The sequence below is a fragment of the Procambarus clarkii genome, chromosome 22 (assembly GCF_040958095.1).
Source record: "Procambarus clarkii isolate CNS0578487 chromosome 22, FALCON_Pclarkii_2.0, whole genome shotgun sequence".
Taxonomy (NCBI): Eukaryota; Metazoa; Arthropoda; class Malacostraca; order Decapoda; family Cambaridae; genus Procambarus; species Procambarus clarkii.
The window spans coordinates 46,033,563-46,056,251 of NC_091171.1; the positions used below are offsets into that span (position 1 = coordinate 46,033,563).

The 22,689-nt window shown below is 40.6% G+C and overlaps 1 protein-coding gene across 4 annotated transcripts in view; it reads left to right on the top strand.

The window, feature by feature from the left end:
- LOC123759080 (uncharacterized) overlaps positions 1–22,689 on the top strand; it is a 51,537-nt gene that overhangs the window by 3,508 nt on the left and 25,340 nt on the right. Inside the window, exons 1-5 of one of the 4 annotated variants that reach the window (XM_045743923.2) lie at positions 12,982–13,632; positions 18,079–18,440; positions 18,639–20,040; positions 20,391–20,472; positions 22,448–22,566. In XM_045743923.2, the coding sequence (XP_045599879.2) occupies positions 18,085–18,440; positions 18,639–20,040; positions 20,391–20,472; positions 22,448–22,566 (1,959 nt within the window). In that variant the 5' untranslated portion in view covers positions 12,982–13,632; positions 18,079–18,084. Of the gene's footprint in view, positions 1–12,981; positions 13,633–13,654; positions 13,819–18,053; positions 18,441–18,638; positions 20,041–20,390; positions 20,473–22,447; positions 22,567–22,689 lie in introns of those variants that run through there. The other 3 variants (XM_045743914.2, XM_069328945.1, XM_069328946.1) reach the window with 3 other exon arrangements.

The window sequence follows — 22,689 nt, forward strand, 5'->3', positions numbered from 1 at the left end:
CTCTCTCTCTCTCTCTCTCTCTCTCTCTCTCTCTCTCTCTCTCTCTCTCTCTCTCTCTCTCTCTCTCTCTCTCTCTCTCTCTCTCTCTCTCTCTCTCTCTCTCTCTCTCTCTCTCTCTCTCTCTCTCTCTCTCTCTCTCTCTCTCTCTCTCTCTCTCTCTCTCTCTCTCTCTCTCTCTCTCTCTCTCTCTCTCTCTCTCTCTCTCTCTCTCTCTCTCTCTCTCTCTCTCTCTCTCTCTCTCTCTCTCTCTCTCTCTCTCTCTCTCTCTCTCTCTCTCTCTCTCTCTCTCTCTCTCTCTCTCTCTCTCTCTCTCTCTCTCTCTCTCTCTCTCTCTCTCTCTCTCTCTCTCTCTCTCTCTCTCTCTCTCTCTCTCTCTCTCTCTCTCTCTCTCTCTCTCTCTCTCTCTCTCTCTCTCTCTCTCTCTCTCTCTCTCTCTCTCTCTCTCTCTCTCTCTCTCTCTCTCTCTCTCTCTCTCTCTCTCTCTCTCTCTCTCTCTCTCTCTCTCTCTCTCTCTCTCTCTCTCTCTCTCTCTCTCTCTCTCTCTCTCTCTCTCTCTCTCTCTCTCTCTCTCTCTCTCTCTCTCTCTCTCTCTCTCTCTCTCTCTCTCTCTCTCTCTCTCTCTCTCTCTCTCTCTCTCTCTCTCTCTCTCTCTCTCTCTCTCTCTCTCTCTCTCTCTCTCTCTCTCTCTCTCTCTCTCTCTCTCTCTCTCTCTCTCTCTCTCTCTCTCTCTCTCTCTCTCTCTCTCTCTCTCTCTCTCTCTCTCTCTCTCTCTCTCTCTCTCTCTCTCTCTCTCTCTCTCTCTCTCTCTCTCTCTCTCTCTCTCTCTCTCTCTCTCTCTCTCTCTCTCTCTCTCTCTCTCTCTCTCTCTCTCTCTCTCTCTCTCTCTCTCTCTCTCTCTCTCTCTCTCTCTCTCTCTCTCTCTCTCTCTCTCTCTCTCTCTCTCTCTCTCTCTCTCTCTCTCTCTCTCTCTCTCTCTCTCTCTCTCTCTCTCTCTCTCTCTCTCTCTCTCTCTCTCTCTCTCTCTCTCTCTCTCTCTCTCTCTCTCTCTCTCTCTCTCTCTCTCTCTCTCTCTCTCTCTCTCTCTCTCTCTCTCTCTCTCTCTCTCTCTCTCTCTCTCTCTCTCTCTCTCTCTCTCTCTCTGTTTCCTGCTGGGGCCTGAGACCATGCAAGCCACTGAGACACTCTTGGTGGCCCAAGTACTGCTGCCTTACGTTACTCATGGTAACCGCAGTACTACAAGGGCTGTTACTGAGGATCAAATTCCGCACGAGTGACGAAATTTGCTGCAGATGGTAGCTCCAGTCTCTGCTAAATATCCCGAGTCACTATTGCTCAATTTCAAATGTGCAGGCCTGCGTACCATCATTAAAAGTGACCTCGGCTGTGAGCAACAGAGCGTTGGACTGAGCGTGCTTCCTCCATGGCAGTTTGAAAGCAAATGATCCTCACTCATAAATCATGCAGACAAATTCTAAAATATTACTTCAAGGCGCGTTGATAGGATTTCCAGCTCTCAACCAATCAAAATTAACCCTGATTTCATCCTTTCCCATTGGCCCACAAAAGTCACAGGAAGTGTTGAGGCAAGTGCCGTCTGAGCCTTCTTGAGTGCCAGTTTTTGCCATACAAGTATACATACGATGGTTGGAAATAATTCATAATAATAATCTATTGTGTCGGGAGACAGGCAGCCAGTGTATGTACATGTATATGTTAGGCTTATATCGAGGTCCCCCCCCCCCAGGTCCAACTCTTGTATTATCTCCTCCACAGGATGCAACCCCATAACGAGCTGAGTAACTCCTGGGGACCTATTTACTGCTGGGTGGCGTAACAAGAGGAAGTGTAAACCAATGTGATCGTTCATGGCTGGTGTGGCCTGAAATGTACCTCCCCTCAGGGTAAAGTGATTACCACGAGACACCAAACCCATTCACACACCAACTGGATAGCTATTTAGATATTTGTGATAGTCTGAAAGGATATTGCAGTACCAATAATAATAATAGTCTACTTGTAAACTGGCAAGTGATCCTTTGTCCTAAACACAGCATATCCTTAAGTTCTAACTTTATTGTATTATAAATAGTTGGTTTAAATTATAAAAGGTCTATGCCTAACTCGTTTTCTTTGAAATGGTCTGAAGAATATGGTTTTGTAAAGGGCATTCTAGGGGATTTTCAAATAGTTTTCGAATTTCATATTTCACATGTTTGAGAATAATACATCATATTAACGTAACCAAACCAAACCTAACCTAACCTAACGTAACCTTAACCTAATTTAACCATGGATATGGAGCAGATAATAGCACTAATTACATAGCTGTTTTGAAGTGATTACGCCCCGGGTACCTCCTCCCTAAGGACAGGTTGAAATATGACTGCATCCCTATATAATTACCTATGACCGTGTAGCGTGAAAAATCAATATAATCCTTTATAATTACCCCATGATTGTGTGCTCTGAAACAAGAATACTGCCATGTATAATTACCCATGACTGTGTGCTCTGAAACAAACACCCTAGTTCATATTGGATGTGATTGGGAACAAGGCGAGAATATAACCCAGTATGATACTCCGTGGCTTGTGTGTGACCTGAAACAGCGAGGGTAATATAACCCTACATGACAGACTGTGGTGTGTATGGTGTGAAGGGATGGAAGCCTAGTGGCGTCCGTGGCTGGTGTGAAACAGGTGGTGGATGGAGGGAGATCTATTTTAGTCTCCCGGCAGCGTCCAGGCACAGCGCCAGGGGATAAGGATTGACCACACCGATGGTTACTTCAATTCATGCTGTGATGTCCTTACAGATTAACTGGAAACAAAAGAAGAAATCTTAAAAGTAACTAAATAAATTGAATAAGTTTGACAGGTAAAGACGGTGCCCCTAGATCTATGGATCTGGCTGGCTGGACTCAGTGTCGCTCTGACCGCCATAGATGATAACGTGGGACAAATTTACGTGTAATTTGCATACAAAACAGGATATTTAAGGAAGCTACACAGTCCCACACACGGCAGCTCTAACAGTGTCTCTCAGTGCTTCCTAAGCACGTGCTACGTTGAACACTAAGCTGTTTTACAGCTGGCAGACACAAGCGCATAACCAGTACTTGTTAGATATCCACATTTGCTCTACCTGGTCTACAGTCACTGTGAGATGGAATAATATCCTTCCTGGAGTGTCCTAGAGTGGTTACCCGGGTCAAGCCAGGCGCTGTGTTGTTTGCTGGCTACCTTAATGGTTCTTTGATACAAGATAAGATTAAGTAGCGCTAGATGTCGTCTAGGAAATACTGAGGAGATATTTTTTTGCCGATGATCTATAATTCTAATAACATTTACCAAAGATACTACGGACAAATTAACTGTGTTGTAATGTGTGAAAGATACAATGCCAGGTATAACCTCTCCTACAACCCTGCTAAATGTGTTGTAATTATTTTTAATAAGAGACATATTAGCCAACTCTTAAGTTAAATCTACTAGTCATATAGACTACTGTAATTTACTGACAAATATCCAGATCATGTTCTCCCATTAAGGTCACGTCAGTCAGCTTGTTTGAGGACATCAGAGAACTTAAAGTCGAAAGACATCTTGTAAGTGGATTTTATGCCCCTGATCAATAAGAAGGAGAAAATTAAGACAAGAAAAGGAGGGAAAGAAGGGAAGAATAGGAAGGAGGGAAATATCACTGGAGCAGGACCGTGTCTAGGGTTACCCAGGACGCTGGTTCGATCCCCGTCCTGGTCAAAGGATTTTCTCACAGAAATATCACATTATTGTGACTTCCTTGTGAATAAGGAGGAGGGAGATTGAGACAAGGAAGGAGGGGAAATAAGTCAGTTAGTTTCCTAATCACAAATTATTGTGATTTATGGGATCTGAAAAATTCTGACCATGGTACGTTCAATTGTATAGAGAGGAAATGTTCAAAACGTATCCTAATTTGTCAATCTTCAAATTCACTGCGACATACTGCCTGTCCTAGTGAATGACTTACAACTTGTCATAGAAGAATCACATCACCCATCCAGCTAACAGGATCAGTTATTTCTTCAGGCATTCGGTTATCACAAACCGCTCTTCGTTCACAGGAACACCAAACAGTTCTAAGGAAACATAACCGGAAACTGGGGGACGTCCAGGGAACAGTGGTGACAGTCTACAGGATATATATAGACAACTAGCTAGTCAGCTTAGAAAGCTGGTACGCTCCTAACTGCATATTTCATAGTCTGAAATTGGGACGGGGTAGTGGAGCATGGGAGGTCATGTGGGACGGGGTGGTGGAGCATGGGAGGTCATGTGGGACGGGGTGGTGGAGCATGGGAGGTCATGTGGGACGGGGTGGTGGAGCATGGGAGGTCATGTGGGACGGGGTGGTGGAGCATGGGAGGTCATGTGGGACGGGGTGGTGGAGCATGGGCGGTCAAGTGGGACGGGGTGGTGGAACATGGGCGGTCAAGTGGGACGGGGTGGTGGAACATGGGCGGTCAAGTGGGACGGGGTGGTGGAGCATGGGCGGTCAAGTGGGATGAGGTAGTGGAGCATGGGCGGTCAAGTGGGACGGGGTGGTGGAGCATGGGAGGTCATGTGGGACGGGGTGGTGGAGCATGGGCGGTCAAATGGACAGGATGGCAGAGCATGGATGGCAGGGTGAGGGGACGGGGCAGAGCATGTACGCCTCCCCGTCCACCGGGGCACTCTGCCGCTCTGTTTACATCGTCCAGCATCCGCCAGACTGTTGCCAACTCGCCTTTTTTTCGTGAATATTATACCACAAGTTACCAGTGTCAGATGCGTCATAATAACTTTAATAATCACATTCTTAGAAATCTTAAGACCATATTAATAACCAATTTAACGATTTTTAAGAGATAAAATCAATCGGCATTACGAGATAAAATGCACGACTGGCATTCTTAGCCCATGACTCACACATAACTGCCATACGTCACCATAAATTCATCGCCGCATCCTGCTGCTGCTCTCCTGTGATTCCAAATTATAGTCAACGCGACTCGCCCAAGTTGTTGACGGCATGCTAATTAATATCGCTTAAACAGAACACTCGTATATAACAAATAATACAAACAATTATGATAAATATCGCAATCGCTGGTGCCCAAAACAGAATGCGTATTAGTAGCTTCGCAAGAATGTAAGAACACCAAATGCAACCTCTTGTATATATATAAATAAATAAATAAATAAATAAATAAATAAATAAATAAATAAATAAATAATTGCACTCAGCTAATTGTGTTTGCTCGGGGATAGAGCTTCGGCTCATTGGTTCCTGAGCCAATTGGGTTCTATCATATCCTATATTAGGGGCCTATTTTAGGGGCTCGCAGCCCCGCTCCTCCACAGCACCGCTCTTGTGCCAGGTCAGTCCACTACGGGCTCACCATAGCCCGTGCTACTCCCCCCGCTCCTGTGCCAGGTAAGTCCACTACGGGCTCACCATAGCCTGTGCTACTTCCCCCGCTCCTGTGCCAGGTATGTCCACTGTGGGCTCACCATAGCCCGTGCTACTTCCCCCGCTCCTGTGCCAGGTAAGTCCACTACGGGCTCACCATACCCCGTGCTACTCGGAACTTTTGTTCTGAGTAACTGAATTTAAAACAACAACAACAGGTGCTCGCGCAAGGGGGCACAGATGGAAACCCAAATGAGCCATAGAGATGCTTGAAAGCGTCTCTATACTGTATTCTATATTCTATATTTTATATTAGCGGCCCTGACAGCTGAGTGGACAGCTCTTCAGATTCGTAATCCTGAGGTTCCGGGTTTGATGCCCGGCGGAGGCGGAAACAAATGGTCAGAGTTTATTTCACCCTGATGCCCCTGTTGCCTAGCAGTAAATAGGTAGTTAGACAGCTGCTACGGGCAGCTTCCTGGTGTGTGTGTACTGACCTAATTGTGCTTGTGTGTGTGTGTGTACTGCCTAATTGTGCTTGTGCGTGTGTACTCACCTAATTGTGCTTGTGTGTGTACTCACCTAATTGTGCTTGTGTGTGTGTGTACTCACCTAATTGTGCTTGTGTGTGTACTCACCTAATTGTGCTTGTGTGTGTGTACTCACCTAATTGTGACAATGTCACAATTGTGCTTGTGTGTGTGCTTGTGTGTGTGTATTCACCTAGTTGTGTTTGCGGGGGTTGAGTTCTGCTCTTTCGGCCCGTCTCTCAACTGTCAATCAACTGTTACTAACTACTATTTTTTTTCTCCACACCACACACACACACACACACACACACACATACACACACACACACACACACACACACACACACCAGGAAGCAGCTCGTGACAGCTGACTAACTACCAGGTACCTATTTACTGCTAGGTAACAGGGGCATAGGGTGAAAGAAACTCTGCCCATTGTTTTTCGTGTGTGTGTGTGTACCTTACCTAGTACTTACCAGGCGCGAGGCCAGAGTCGAGCTGACTCTGTGGCCTGTGTTCGAATCCTGGCCGGGGAGAATTTACTGAGCGCCATTCCTTAACTGTAGCCTCTGTTTACTCAACAATAGAATGGGTACCTGGCTGTTAAACGATTTGGCAGGTCGTACTCCGGGGAATATTAGGATTAAGGACTTGCCAGAAACGCTATACAAAGTGGCTGTACAAGAAAGTAAGAACTCTTCTGTATAAATAGATAAATAAATAAATAAATAAATAAATAAATAAATAAATAAATAAATAAATAAATAAATAAATAAATAAATAAATAAATAAATAAATGTGCATGAAGTCTGCCTCAACGACATCAATCCTAATTCAATCCATTTATTAATTACTCTGCCACTGAAAATAAATGTTTCAAGCCTCTCTGTGGCTCATTTGGGTTTCCACCTGTGCCCCCTCGCGCGAGTACCACTCGTTTTAAATTAGTTGTCTTTATCTACCCCTGTCAATGCCCCTGAAAATTTTGTATGTGGTAATCATGTCTCCCCTAACTCGTCTTTCTTCCAGCGATGTGAGGTGCAATTCACGTAGCTTTTCCTCGCAACTCATACCTCATAGTTTTGGAACTAGTCCAGTGGCATACCTTTGTCTTTCTCCAACTTGTCTTATGTTTGACAAGATACGGGCTCCAAGCCGGAGCCGCATATTTCAGCATTGGTCTGATATATGTGGTATACAAGATTCTAAATGATTTCCTACATAAATTTATGAAGGCAGTTCTGACGTTAGCCAGCCTCGCATACGCAGCTGATAATATTCTTTTTATATGGGCTTTAGGAGACAGGTTTGGCATGTAAATATATCCTTCTCTCTGTCCGTTTCATGGAGGATTTCGTCTCTTATTTGGTACCTTGTGATTGGCCTCCTATTTCCTCTACCTAGCTTCATTACTTTACATGTACTTGGGTTAAACTCTAGTAGCCACTTGATGGACCATTCCTTTAGTTTATCTTGTATCCTCTTCCTATCTTCTTCGGTCTAAATCTTCCTCATAATTTTTGTATCATCAGCAAAAAACATTGAGAGGAACGAGTCTATTCCCTGTGGGAGATCGTTTACAAATATCAGAAACAGGACAGCACTTCAGTTCTATCCCGGCCTTGGAGGAGGACGGGTGCGTGTTGGAGCTCTCTAGAGAATTGTGAATTTGTGATCCAGTGTAAATGTGTGCCCAGGATATGGCGGAGGAGGTCTACATGAGTTAGCTAGTTTAGTTTAGTTCAGTTATTATGCGCCCCATACCTATCTTATCTTGAGATGATTTCGGGGCTTTAGTGTCACCGCGGCCCGGTCCTCGACCAGGCCTCCACCCCCAGGAAGCAGCCCTGGGGGTGGACAGCTGACTAACACCCAGGTACCTATTTTACTGCTAGGTAACAGGGGCATAGGGTGAGAGAAACTCTGCAAATTGTTTCTCGCCGGCGCCCGGGATCGAACACGGGACCACAGGATCACAAGTCCAGCGTGCTGTCTGCTCGGCCGACCTTCGACCGAAACAGCAGGGTGGTTACTGCAAGATTCAGGGACTCTTAAAGTTTTTCTAAGGATGAAGGTTGTTGGTTGCTTGACATTCCAGGAGATAGTGAAGTAGTGACTTTTCTGTGACTGTTTAGCAGAAGATGCCTTCCATTGGGAGCGGGAGACGGCAGCTGAGCGGACAGAACACTGGACCTGTGGTCCAGGGTTCGATCCCGGGCGCCGGCGAGAAACAATGGGCAGAGTTTCTTTCACCCTGATGCCCCTGTTATCTAACAGTAAAATAGGTGCCTGGGAGTTAGTCAGCTGTCACAGGCTGCTTCCTGGGGGTGGAGGCCTGGTCGAGGACCGGGCTGCGAGGACATTAAAGCCCTGAAATCATCTCAAGATAACCCATCTGTCGGGGTTCACCAATCTCCCAGTTGCATTTGTAACCTAGACGTAGTGTATATAACCGAACTGCTATTTTCCTGTGGATTCCTTTTGGGATGTTTAACCTAGGAAGAAACAGTGGAGAGACAAAGATAGCCTCTGTGGCCAACATTTGGGAGAAAGGAACGGCGACGATTAAGGCTAGCCTAGTGGCAGTAGAAAACAAAGCTGAAAAAGTGCACCCTTATGATAATGAGGTGCAGGACAGCGTCGTGAATTTTAGGGTTGGTACACAGACCTTGGAATACCTCAAAAAGTTGGACAAGAGGACTGAAGCTCTACAAAAGTTAGCTGTAGGAAACATATGAAGTGTAGTGGGGAGTGAAACGGAGGGGAAGAAAGTAAGGAGGAAGATGGCGTATCACGGGTGGAAAAGTCTCAGGAAAATGAACTATCCACCAGTGACGGCAGTGTTCAACCCAGTGTGGGGAAAATGTTGAAACAAACGCTTAGGAAAAATAGTTTACACAAATAGAAGTTGAAGACACAGTTAAGAATATCATTACCTTTGAGTGTAGTGGGTGCACAGGTGTTGAGCAAGAAGCAGTGTTAAAATGTTGGGAGTCTGTGTCCAAGGGCCTATTACTTCTCAGTAAGTTATCAGAAGGCGGCAAATTTAAAAGTAAATTATCAGACAGCGGCACAGTTTAAGTTTAAGAGTAAATTATCAGTACTGCTCGTTAGGCAGTACTGTGAAACTAATCATTTAGCTCAAGGAGTGCAGACAGACTTTAGGGCTCGGAGGGTGTCCAGCCTCCATGATGGCCCGGGGAATGATGGGAACCGGAGAACCCCAATTTAGTTTGGATCAGAACCCACTCAACACGGGTTTCCTGGTAATTGACATGCTTTTGTCTACTTCCTTCCTCTCGTGACTACCAATGATCGACATGATCTTCGCCTGTACAACTTTTAAATAAAACAGCAATGCTAAGCAAGATAAAGAACACGCTCTAATTATTTTAATTTACAAATGTATAATGTACTGTACATTAGTTAAGGTAAACTAAGGTAAACTGTACATTAGTTAAGGTAAACTGTACATTTGTTAAGGTAAACATTAGGTAAACTTGCAAACATTAGCAAATGTCCACATGTAACATAAATTATACCGGAAAGTCTACACCATTGTCGGGGACAGGAAGCCTGTTAGGCATATCAAGGTCAGTTTATACAAGGGCCAGACTGTCCAGTTGGTCACGCACCCTGCAGGTGGTGGTCACTCCCAATACCCACCTTTAACCTGACTGGTCAAGTGAGGTGCACAACATCTACCCCAACACGACAACCGTATACCAAGAGGGGCAACCAATAATTAATGTGCAGAATGCAGTAACAATCTCTTAGCCCACTAGGAACGCCGTCAGGACTTTATATTGCTTCTACACAAATGACAGAAGCCTAGTAAATAAGTTTGATGGATTGTATGCATACGCTGAGGCTGAGAATCACGTCATTGGCATCAGTGACACATGGAGACGAGAGAATATTATTGACGGAACTTCCATTTTCCAGCCTAGCATCCACCATTCAGAAGGGACTGAAGAACAAGAGCAGGTGATGTTCAAATTCTCTCTGTATAGAGGAGAAATTGAACGCACAGCAATGTGGAATAAAAACACAATGGGATCCTCAAAATCTATATGATGTAACAGTAACTGAAAATGGTAGCAAACTGACAGTGGGAGTACGCTAGAGGACTGACGCGGCAACAGCAGAGGAAGTTGCTAATCTGCATAATACGATCAATGCGGCAGAGAAAACAACCGCGGGTGACTTTAACCACGAGGCAATATATTGGGTAAATCTAACATCACACGCAGACGGTGAACAATTAAATCAAAGTGACTATTGACACGTCACTTATTGATCTAAGCCAATTAAGTGACCTTAGTACAGCATGTGGCAGCGTCTTCCCGAGGTAACAACATTCTAGATCTAACATCAGAGGAGAGCATGAAGGATCAAATGCAGGTAGGGGAAAGTCCTCCCCCCCCCCCCGTGTGATCACAATATTCTAAGATGGTTTAAAGTTATACAAACCCATGTAAAGGTCTTGGATGATGACTTTAGACTACCCTTGAGGAGACCATCAAGGGAGGAGAGGAACTGTAAGACACCTTCTGGAGGAAGTTAATAGATCAAGACTCGGAAGCATCATGGGGGAAACTTCAAGAAGGTCATCACAATTTGTTCAAAAATATGTACCAAAATAGACAAATTAAAGACTTAAAACTAAGCGGTACTTCTGGAGGAGGAATAAATCCAGGAAGAACAACATAGATTATGTGACGTACAGAAGGGCGTTAACTTCGGCCACCCAGAAAAGCCAAAAGAAACTACGAAAGAAAACTTAAAAAAATACAAAATATTTTTATACATATAGTAAATAAGAAGCAAAAGCAAAACAAAAGACTCAATAGGACACTGAAAAGATGAGACCAAATTACAATTAATAGACAACAAAAGGGCAGCCAACACTCTGAATATTTTACATCAGTGTTCATATTAGAGAATTTAGGCAACAACCCAATCCCCCATACAAAGGTTTGAAACTGGTGAAGAGAATGAATGAAGATATATTTCTATAACGTGAGATATAATCAGGAAGAACATTGACAAACTAAAAGACTCAAAAGTTCCAGGTGTGACGGAATTCAGTCTAAAGTCATAAAGTAAAAAAATATATAAAATAAATAAAGGTCCTGTGGCAGATGATCTATACCTACCACTGAAACTCATTTTCAGAAAATCTCTGGATCAAGGGCTAGTTCCCCTAGATTGAAAATATGCAAATGTTACTCTTATTTGTTTTCAGCTTTCACCTTCAGTCCCCATTTGTCTTGATGATTTTATCGAGCTGGCTCTTAAAATCCAAAAGGGTTTTGGCATTTACGGCGTCGGTGGGTAGGCGATTCCAGGGGTTTCCCTATAGGTGAAAAAGCATCTTCTGTTTTCTGGCTTACATTGTGGCTTAAGCTTGAAGCCGTTGTTCCTTGTTTGTATTACGTTTGACCTTTTGAAGAGGTCATCTAGATCAATATAATAAAAATTGTTCAGTATTTTAAGTCTCGATGCGATCAGCCGTCATGTGTGGTCTGCAGTGTTGTTAGTCCTGTGGCCCTCAACCGTTCCTAGTATGAGAGTCGACTTAGTCGTGGGATAAGTTTTGTTACCCGATGTTGAGCCTATAAAGAAACTTCTGAACAACTATGCTATGCCAGCTATGGCATAGCATAGCCATAGAAACAGCTATGTCCTTCTGAATATGAGGTTTCCACGCTTGGATACAATAATCCAAGTGGGGAGGGGGGGGGGAGACTCATCCCAGTTGAATAACAACTACCTTCTTTTCCTTGAAGTCAAAGGTTTGCTAGACTATTTCTAGGGATTGGTTATCTTTTTTTTAATTAGTTCCCACGTTGTGAATCTTTCAATGAATTATGGATTCTGACTCCAAGGTCCTTTTCATACTAACGCTGCAAGGTAATGTTGTTAATTTTGCTGTTGTGATGTTGATTTTGCTTCACATGTAAGGCTTTAATCTGAACTATGGGCGCATCCGATCCCACGATCGTCGTCGCCCCTAAATCAACACAACAACAATCTGAACTATATCCGATCATATTTCAACAACTGACACCAATACCCAGCCATCAATGATAATAACCGCTCCCACTCTATCATTAACCACAGGAGTGCCACAAGACAACATTTTAGGCCCTTTCCTATTTTTTATATACGTCAATGACTTGATAATACCATAAGAACAAAGGTAACTGCAGAAGGCCAATTGGCCCATACGAGACAGCTCCTATTTATAACCATCCTATCCCATTCATATACATGTCCAACCCACTTTTGAAACAATCAAAGAACCCCACTTCCACTACGTTATGCAGTAATTGGTTTCATAAATTAACAACCCTGTTACCGAACCAGTATTTACCCAGGTCTTTCCTAAATCTAAACTTATCCAATTTACACCCATTGTTTCGTGTTCTGCCTTGATGCTTACCCAATAGTAAAAGAACACTGCTTTCCAAAGCGGTGGGTTTTCTGATGGAAGAAAATGTAGGTCTGTGGAGATGCGTCTAACCGCCCAACCTGCGCGCGCAACAGCCAGTGTTTATATAAGCTATGCCCGCGGTCTGGTGGGTTTACGGGCTCACCATAGCCCGTGCTACATGTACACTTCGTCCTGAGTAGCTAAATTAACAACAACAACAACAACGTCTGGCGGGTCCCTGTTCCCGCCACGGACGCAGCTGCTTCACTTTCAATTACTAACTATAGATGTAACTATTAATTGTAATTGATTTAATACTCTATCATTATAATGATTATTCATTATAATTATTCTTTACTACTTTATTGTTATGCATTACAGTCACTAATTATTTATCATTCACCCTAATTAGCTATTTGATACATTAAAATTATTGCTTATCATTATACTATTTATTATTATTATATTATTATTATTATATAATAATAATTATTTATTAATTTATTATTAATTTATTATTTACTATTATAAAATAAACAAGTCCCCACTCTGAGCGCGTTTTCTTCCAACCTCAGAAATTGGTAAAGACTTCGTGAGTCGCATTCCGGGGAAAATTAGGATTAAGGACTTGCCGAGAATGTAAGAACTCTTGTATATATAAATCAATAAATAAAAATATAAATAAATAGATAAAAACATCGTTAATTAGAACATAAGAATGAAGGTAACTGCAGAAGGCCAATTAGCCCATACGAGGCAGTTCATATTTATATCCACCCAATCTCATACACACACATGTCTAACCTACGCTTGAAACAATCAAGGGATCCTACTTTTAATTATTCAAACTATTGTTGGTGACCTAAATAATGAATCCTGGTGGAGTTGAAGACCCGGATAGTTTACCACCAGTTACTGTTAACAGATCCTCGGCGTTGATCTCAGCAAAGCTCGCGTCTCCCACTCAGTCACGTTAAGCAATGCTTACTACGGTCAATAACTGGATGGGTGACCATGCAGACAATTATATCTAGGCCACAGCTAGTGGCCCCGGGAGAGCCTCGCACCCTGTACCGGTCTCCCTCCCCGGTACACGGTATCCTCCACCCATACATTAACACCTGTAAACTGTTACCTGTAATAACCTGCACATTCATACTTGTGTGACGTCAACAACAACAACAGGTGTTGATGCATCCACCACAACCTCAGTCACTGTGATAACCATAGGTAGGACCTGTGGGTAGGTGTGTGTGTGTGTAAACAGAAAAGTGTTTGCAGTTTGATACAAATACTGCGGCAAAGGAAGTTAATTTTTTAATTAGTGAGGGAGAGTAGTGAATGGCGGAGGCCGGAGCCGCGTGCAGGGGTCAGGACAAGGTACACAACAGCCAGCTGGGTGCAAGTTTGGCGGGAGTAAGTTACCTTCATAATTCTTTTTTCCTCAAAGCCTGTATGTTTATGTACACATAGAGGTTCATTCGAGGTTTTCCCGAGGTCAATCTGGAAGCCTTTCCCAGGATGCAACCCCACAACAGTTGACTGTCTTTTGGAAACTCATTTACCGCTAGGTGAATAGAGGCATTAGGTTAAAGAAACATGTCCAATCATTTCTGTCCCGCACGGGAATTTAATCCGGTATCCAGGAGTGTAAGTCGCCAACTGTGCTATGAGAGCCATGTCCATTAGCCAGACTAGTGCCACAATGTCGGGGGGACGTGCACCTCACTCGCTCAGGGAGGTAAGGCACCCTAGGGGCTGACTAGTAACTGGATGGGTGACTGCATGGGCAGCTTTAGCAAAGTGCACCTTGGTAAACTGGATACTGTAGTGTTATTATATAATTCGACCTTGGGCTGGGGGACCTCTGTATAAGTGAACTTTTATGTGATGTGAAGCCAGGTTATGCAAAATGTTAAGCCAGGTTATACATAAATATGCTGTACTGTACTGAATTTTGTAACTAGTTTATCAAGATTGTAACTTGCTTAGCTAAATGAATTGTGGGGTTCAGTCCCTGAGCCCATTATGTGCCTCTGTAACCCTTTCCACTACCGCCCACAAGATGGGTATGGGGTGCATAATTAATGAACTAAACTAACATAAAATGAAGACTGAGCTGTTTGCATTGTTGATTTAATGCATCACCTATTTATGTTTTAATTTGTTATAAAATCTCCTTATTTCTGAGTAAAAATTACATTTTATTGCAATACTATATACATAAATTTCCAGTTTCAGAGGTGCATAGTACAGTATTATGTTTAATTTAGCTATTTATTTACATCATTTTAAGTAGACTTGGGTAAGCCTGCAAACCTTCAACTAGTGCTAGGATGACTGGCCAATTCTGTTATTATTTTGTGCTCTTCAAAATGGGTTAATGACAATTTTTAAACAGCAAATAATTTTGTTTTGTTAAACTTGTGTAGAAACCAAATTCCGGTAGTCTATCTGTGGGCAGAAAGTTGTGGGATACAGCCATTAACAAACCAGTGACTTGCAAGTTGATTGCTTTGTCCATAAGTTATCATTTTAAAGACTCCTTATTTGATAACTTAGTTGAGCCATACAGACTATGCCCCATACATTACTAATGTATTTCATGGGTTAGGTTAGGACTACAGTATATTTAAAAAGCTATATCCAAATCATCAGTTGTATGAAGTGACCCGAATAATATCTGAAGAAGAGTGCCACTGTTCTGTGCACGTTTGGGAGTGAAACATAAAAGAATCTTACATGGTGTTTTAAGGAAACTTGTAAACTCTGGAGTTACGAAAGATTCTGCTAAATAATGATCCTTTACCTAACTCGGTGAGTAAGGCCATGTTAGATATGGGTCAATGAGATGCTGCAATCTATGAACTCGTATCTTAAAAAGTTCATTATTCAAATGATGTTTCTACTTTTGCCGTACTTTGCTTTTTCTGATTTGGTATGTTTGATATACTGTACAGGTGTATTTACTCTAGGGTGGTAACTGAATTTCCATATACAAATCACCATGGAGAGACATCTGTATGGAGACAATTTGTAGAGATTGTGTCATTTGCAGTGATAAACCACATCAAAAAGGGAAAACAAATTTACTTCATTACAGAGTGAAGTGCAAACCTAGATTGGTTTATCCCTACTGAGCCTATTGATTGTGAGTGTATTGAATATAGGCTAATGAGGCACAATGATGACACTTCATAAAATTCTACCTACACTGTATTTTCATAAGTAAGATTTTAAAACATAGATTAGTTTTCACCCTCTTTGATTAAATCTATAAAGTACTGTATATGGTACGTACAGTAATAACTACAGTATTTTTATTGTAGCTAGTATATATTGTCAATGCAAATCTTAAGCTATGATAAAAAATAAATGCCAGCCCATTTTGGTCAAAAAACAAAAAAAAATGCATGCTGCACATATTGGTGCTCGTATTTTGCAACACAAGAAATAGCTTCGGATTCAACTGACATTTTAAAGGAATTTATTTTGTACAAATGGGAGTACACAATGAGTTAAGATAAACTGCTAGGTTTTTATAAGCTGGTTCAGATAGTACTATACCATGCCTGCATGTATGGACTGTGTGGGTCATCTATCCAGTTCCTACCCAATCCAAAAACATAATTTTCAGTGATTCCAAGTCTGTTCTTCAAACACTTGAAGATTGACAGCAAGAACCTTATAATAACAATTTAAATAATGTGCTCACTGCAGAATAAAGAGTTTAAAATCTTTTGTATGGATACTGTACCATCTCACTTAAATATAACTCATCATAATAACACAGACAATTTGGCCAAATTAGCAGGCAACAAAGATGAAGTTATATTAAACCTAGGTATCCATCTTTTTTTTGTTAAGACAACAGTACACCTACAGTATATTGTTCCAAGCATTCGGGTCTAATAGAGAAATTACTAACTTTCGAGGGCCTGAAAGCACCATTATAAAAAGCTATGACTTATTTAGATTTGAAACCTATGTATATGAGCAGCACAAAATGTGCACCAGAAAGTGTGGTTGCCAGGATCAGGTTGGGTTACCGTCACCTGTGACAGGTGGCTACTGGTGACGAACATCCCAATCCTGAGCACTCCAGGTGCAAACTCAGTGACCAGTAACTGTGTTATGATCTCACACACTACATTATTGACTGTCCAGTTATTAGACCTTTCAGTAAGGTCTAATGACTGGGCATTCAATAATGTAGTGTGATTAATAAAGTGATTACAAAGCTCCAGGTACCTCCCAGCATAAGGTACCTCGAGCACTGCAATCACTTTATTAATTCTCATATTCTTGAGGATATCGTTATAATGCAACCAAAATTTGCTAGTGCAGGCTATTGTAGAATTAACAGTCCTGCAAAAGAGGGACTTTCAGTATCATTGCAACTTCATTCACTCTGGTGTTCTTGTAATATCCTCATAATGTATCCAAAGTTTGCCAGTGCAGATTACCGATCACATGGCCCTATATGATGGGATCTTTTAACATTTATGTAGCTAGCTCTTGATACACTGTATTCCCCCTTTATATAGTCCATGGTAGGTGCATAAATGCAGATGTGCCTAAATATGTTAAAAAAAAAAATCAGATTTTGCTGCCTCTGTTATGTAACAGGCTGTCACAGCCAGACAGTCATAGCCAGTCACAGGCAGCCAGAGCCAGTCACAGGCACAGTAGATGGAAACTGGAGATGCAAGTGAGTCATGCAGACATCACTTGTCAATAAAGGGAATAGGTTAAATCCAGAAGTCGTTGAAGTTAATTCGATTCAAAATTTTAAATGTAAATATGATAAAAGCATGAGAAATGATTCATTGCATTAATCTAAAAACATTTGGAAGGCGGGGCTAGAAGCCTAGCTTGACTCTGCAAGCACGTCCAAGTGAATACAGCCAGTCAGCCAGTCACAGCCAGTCAGGCATTCACAGTTAGTTGCAACCAGTTAGTCATTTACATTCAGTCAGGCATTTTAGTGTGCACTTGATCTGCATCACACAGATGTACAGTACAGTATTGTGTTTAGAATCTTAGTACTGTACTATAATGGTAGTGTACTTAATTTTTTGTACTATTTTCATTCTGAATGCACAGTACAGTGTGAAGTTGTTACATTATCATGCAAAATGCTTAAATGCTGTACTAGTGCAATGTCTGGTTGGCCTGGATACAGTTGCAAATATTGTACTGTATAGCACCTTGCCCCATGGGCCAGTACCGAAATAGCATAATGACCCTATTGGCAGACACTGCATGTTTTGGCTGCTGTGTAGTACTTAGTTATAATTTTTTATTATTGCATAATAATTTCTGACAGCTCAAAATTTAACCCAGATTACTAGTCTGGATAACATTTTCAATCTCGATGGAAGCATAAGACACCAAGCTGAGCCCATAACAGTAAAGTCATTTATAGGTCAAGACAGCTAACAAGGTTATGATCTTGTTAGCTGTGTTTATTAACCAATTTGCTAGGAGTCTGCCTGCCATTTTGTTATGTACTGTATGTTAATGAATATTTCTGCCAAGTCCTGCCTCCTGATCCTTTAATCAGTGTTCTTTCTTAAGATAATTTAATGTTTATTATTTTTAAGATAAAAATACTTAAACTAATTTATTAAGTATTACTAATGTTACAGAGCATCAGAAAATATTAAATTTCAGATTGGGATGAGTTCTGTAACAGACAGATCAATTGAACCTGAGAAATGCAGCAAGCAGGGTAATTCTTCCCATCACGATAGTGGTGGCGATGGTGTAGAGGGAGGTCCATCCACACGTACGTCTTGTCAATCGCCAACATTGTTTGATAATCTTGAAGATGCTTCTCAAAAAAGGAAGGCAGTCAACCATGAACTGCATAGAGATAGTACATTTTCTTTGTATGCGAAGAAATATAGCCATCTCACACAGGGAAATGGTTGTAGTGAAGAACTGGAAGGCCAGGCTACAAAATCTGCAGTTTGGTCTGCACTCTCTTCACTTCAAGAAATTTCAAATACAGCAAAGGGATCACTAGTAAATAGGTAAGTACTATACATATAAATTCTTGTATTTGTATGGTTTGAGAACTGTTTTGAAACTTGCATTAAACCTTTTGTAAACATTAAGTTTTGTCTTATAAGGAATTACTCTCTTAAAAAGTCAGAAATTAATTTTATATACCAGTATGTAGTAGAGTATGCATATGTATACTGGGTATATGAAATGTTTGATTTTTTCAGGAATGATAACAAAAATGGAGAAGAATTAGCTTCTACATCTTCAGTAGGACCATCAGCTTGCCATGGAGGGCAAAATTGTGTGAAATTTCTCTCGGCATCTAATGAAGACTCGGACATCTCTCTTTTGGCAAAATTAGACTTGGCCCAGGGTTTGGCATCTCCCACAAGGCCACATCAGATCTTTCAGTGCCATTCAGGTTCTCAGAATCTGCAAATGCAGTGTATGCAGGAAGGTGGAGTTGAAATTAAAAAAGAGATTTTATATAATTATACTGATGAGAATGGAATTGATAAAGATTTGTACAGCAACACTCTTAGAGAGAGAATGCCCAACATTCAGTTCAACAACAGCCCAACATCAGAACAAAATAATGATAACCATTATTTGGGTGCAAATGAAGGATGTCAACAAGATGATTTTGATAGTGAATGTCATGATTTTAAATCTGAGAATATTAATGCATTCTCAAATAATTGTGCAGCCACAATCCACTCAGATTCTGAGGCATTACTGTCAGGTGAAACTTCAAGGTTGTCTATTACTTTACCAGTATCTTCAGGTATTCCATCTTCAGTCAGGCCTTTAGTGAAAATTAATAATGTGCAAGAATACTCTGTACAAAATAAAATGTGCACTCAAAAACACCTAAATGAAGAAACTTTTCCACCTGTAGAAGTATTGATACAGAAAGAATACTTGGAGCGTGAGAAGAGAGTGCTTCTTGAACAGAGTGAGTGCATTGAACTTCAAAGACTCAATATTCTCTGCAGTTTTTCAGGTGACAGTGGTAACTGCTCTAAGCTTTTGGAAGTAAATGAATTGCTGAAAACAGAAATGAAAGAAAAAATGTCTGAAATTAATAATAAATTAATAAAACTGAATAAAAGGCTCAGTCTGGAGGGCAGACCAGATACTGTTGCATCTGATTATAAAACTGTAAAATGTCCAAAATTTGCATCTAATACAAGAATAATAGCAGGAGGTAGAGGATTTGAATTCAGTAACAGTCAAAGGCATATGGATTTGCATCCTGTAGCAACTGTTAGGGATAATGTTGCTGAGAGAAATGACCCATTGCTCAAGAGTTCCTCTACAGTAGAGCTCATCCCAAGAAGTTACTTTTTCCGTCCTAATTGTAAAAGAAAGTGGACTGATGATGAAAGTGCTAACATGAATACCGACTACACAGTTGTTAATGATAATATTGGAAACTTGCATGAAAGACGAAGTAAGAAAATAAGAAAGGATCTTGGCAATGCAAGACGAACGCCTGTTTTGAAAGAGGAATTTCTTCAGAGAGCTGCTCAAGTAAACTGGTGCAGACTGTGTAATATGTTCTTTCCCTCAATTGTTAGCTATGTGGACCATCTAGCTACCTTGGAACACTTGCAAAGAAGAAAGGTAATGTATGCTATATACTTGAACGAGCAGTTACAGTACTGTATGTAGGTGTTAGGATGTAAAGGGCAACCCGGGTGTGTTAAATACTTGTTGTAATTACTGTATTTACTGTCTTGGATTTAATACAGTAATTGAAAGGAATTTAGTTCAGAGTTGCTCTTATGTGCTTTAAGAATTTGCCTGAATTTACAGATGCTGTGGGTTTTGTATGTATGCACACTGGGAGAGTGTTTTAAGGCATTAGTTTAGTGAGATTTGGTATACAGTATGTACTTATGACTACAATTACTCATGTTTATAAAATCAATACTGTCTGTTAAATATTTCTTTCATCCTTTTACTTGTGACAGATAAATGATGGAAGCTGGCTAAGAAAGGTTCCTCAAGTGGAATCAAAACATATTAAGCAAGAAGAGCCACAGGATGTGTATGGTATGTTTATGTAAACATTTGTATTATAAAGTCTAAATAAAAATTGCTTTGAATTTAAGCTGTGTTGAAGCATTCATTTAAATTTTCTTTACACTTTAGCTGAGGATAATAAATAAAATGTTGTGACAGTTGTTCAGTAAACTTATTTTTCACAAAATTTAGGAATGAAATATTAATGTCAAAGTTCCTGCTTATAACTGTTGCTGTTGAAGACTGTTAACATGGTGGTCTGTGGCTCCATATACTGTAGCTTTTCTGCTCAAGATCATCCAGAAAGTTTATTTTTTATTCTGAATACAGAATTCATTTTAAATGGAAATATCATTATTTTAAATCCTGAGGATAATGCATCTTATAATAAGTTACTTTTCCACATTAGGTATCCTTAGGTATACTTTTCTCAAGTCTAATCATATTTGTTCTCAATTCTTGGTCTTTAGGTTTGTTATAGTATTGAAAATTATCCATCGTATTGATCTGAAACTTAAAAATGCTGGTGATTGAACCCAAAAATATGAATGCCATTGAAATTTAAATATTTTGTAACCGTTTAATTTTTCTTTTTATATAATCTAGCTGTTGACAAGATATATTTTATATAATATAGCTGTTGACAAGTTGGTTATGCATGCAAACTATCCTTAAAACAAAGGATTCCATTAAATTTCACAGCAATAATTTTCTCCACGATTATTAATGAAGTGTACATTTTATGACTCGGAACTTATTACTGTATATTCAAGCTTTTCTGTAAGGGTTACTCTTGCATCCAGAGTAGAAGAGTACACTATATAGAATGAAAGATACCCCTAAAATCTATTTGTGCAGTGAAAGAGTTGTGCTCTTTTACCTTTTGAGACTAAATGGTTTTCAAACCAGTAAACAATTGTGCTTCTAGACATCCACACACTTTCTTGACCCTATAAATGTGAGGAAGAGAAGGTGCACTCTGTGTTTGGCACTTTGATATCTGCCTTCCTGATGCTTGTCCATCTAGGTTGGGATCTGTGTACCTGGATGTCTCTCCAGGGTCACAGTGCTCATCCCCAAAGCTTCTGGCTCCAATCACTCTAGTTTATATTTCCATGGCTCTTCTTGCTTAAGGAATCAACCAAGTGGTATAGTTCAGAAATAAGGCTTTTTACCCAATTTACCTGATTTTACCCAAGAGCCACTAACACTAGTAGCCTTGACGAGGACAGGAAGCCAGCAGCTTGTCAAAGGTCCCCCCATTTGCCCACATGCTTTGAGTGTAGTTGAAGGGCTTCTTGAATAGGCCACTCAGTTGGTCACAATTTTCCCTGGGCTGTGCTCTCTGGCATTTGATTTAGGTTAAATATGAGGGTGGCAGCTGCTTAATATTGTACTGTTAATATAAGTGCTACTATCTGGCTGGGATCTGGGATAGAATTCAGGCAGGCCAGCTAGCAATTAGCAGATGCATGAGGTGTATTAAGAGGTTTGAGACTCGCTTGGAGGGCGTTTTGAGTGTGAATGACTGAGTTTTCTAGTCATCCCATGCTGAATAGAGAGATCTCCAGTGTCTCCCTTCAACTAATGACTTTGGGGAATGGGAAGTCCGAAAATATCCTTGTTACATCAGTAAGTAATTATTGATTTAGCATGGCTGTTGTATGAACCTCTTTGGGAGAGCAAGACATTGCTGAGGGAAGCAACCAAATGGCCCACTCTAAAAAAAAGTGTTTTCAAACACTTATGTTGTTATTTTTGTAATTATATTTTTTATACATCAAAAACAATTATTTAACAATAATTATGTATCGACTATTCATAATTGCAAAAAATCTGTAAATAAGTATAATGGTATTTGCAAAATATTATACAGTACAATATTCGCAAAACTACAAAATGTAAAAATAAATGTTTAAAACCCTCAACACTAATAGAATTTTATACAGGTATTTGCATTTCATATTAAACATTGTAATAAAAAAAATGTGATGTCCCATTTCAGGTGTTGAGTATCTTGACTGTGTTCCTCTGTTCTTCTGTAACCTTTGTGAGGTGTTCATCTGGGACAGAGAAGAAGTGATGTTTCATCCCAGCTGCTCACAGCATGTGGAGAACTTCAAGGTTAGTGCTAGATATTTGTCATTTTATTTGCCTTTAATTAAGGTCAAAGGCATTAGGCAACTTGAGTAAAATTGGACAAGCATTTCCCACAGTGGATTGTCATAGTTTTTAAATTTAAAATTA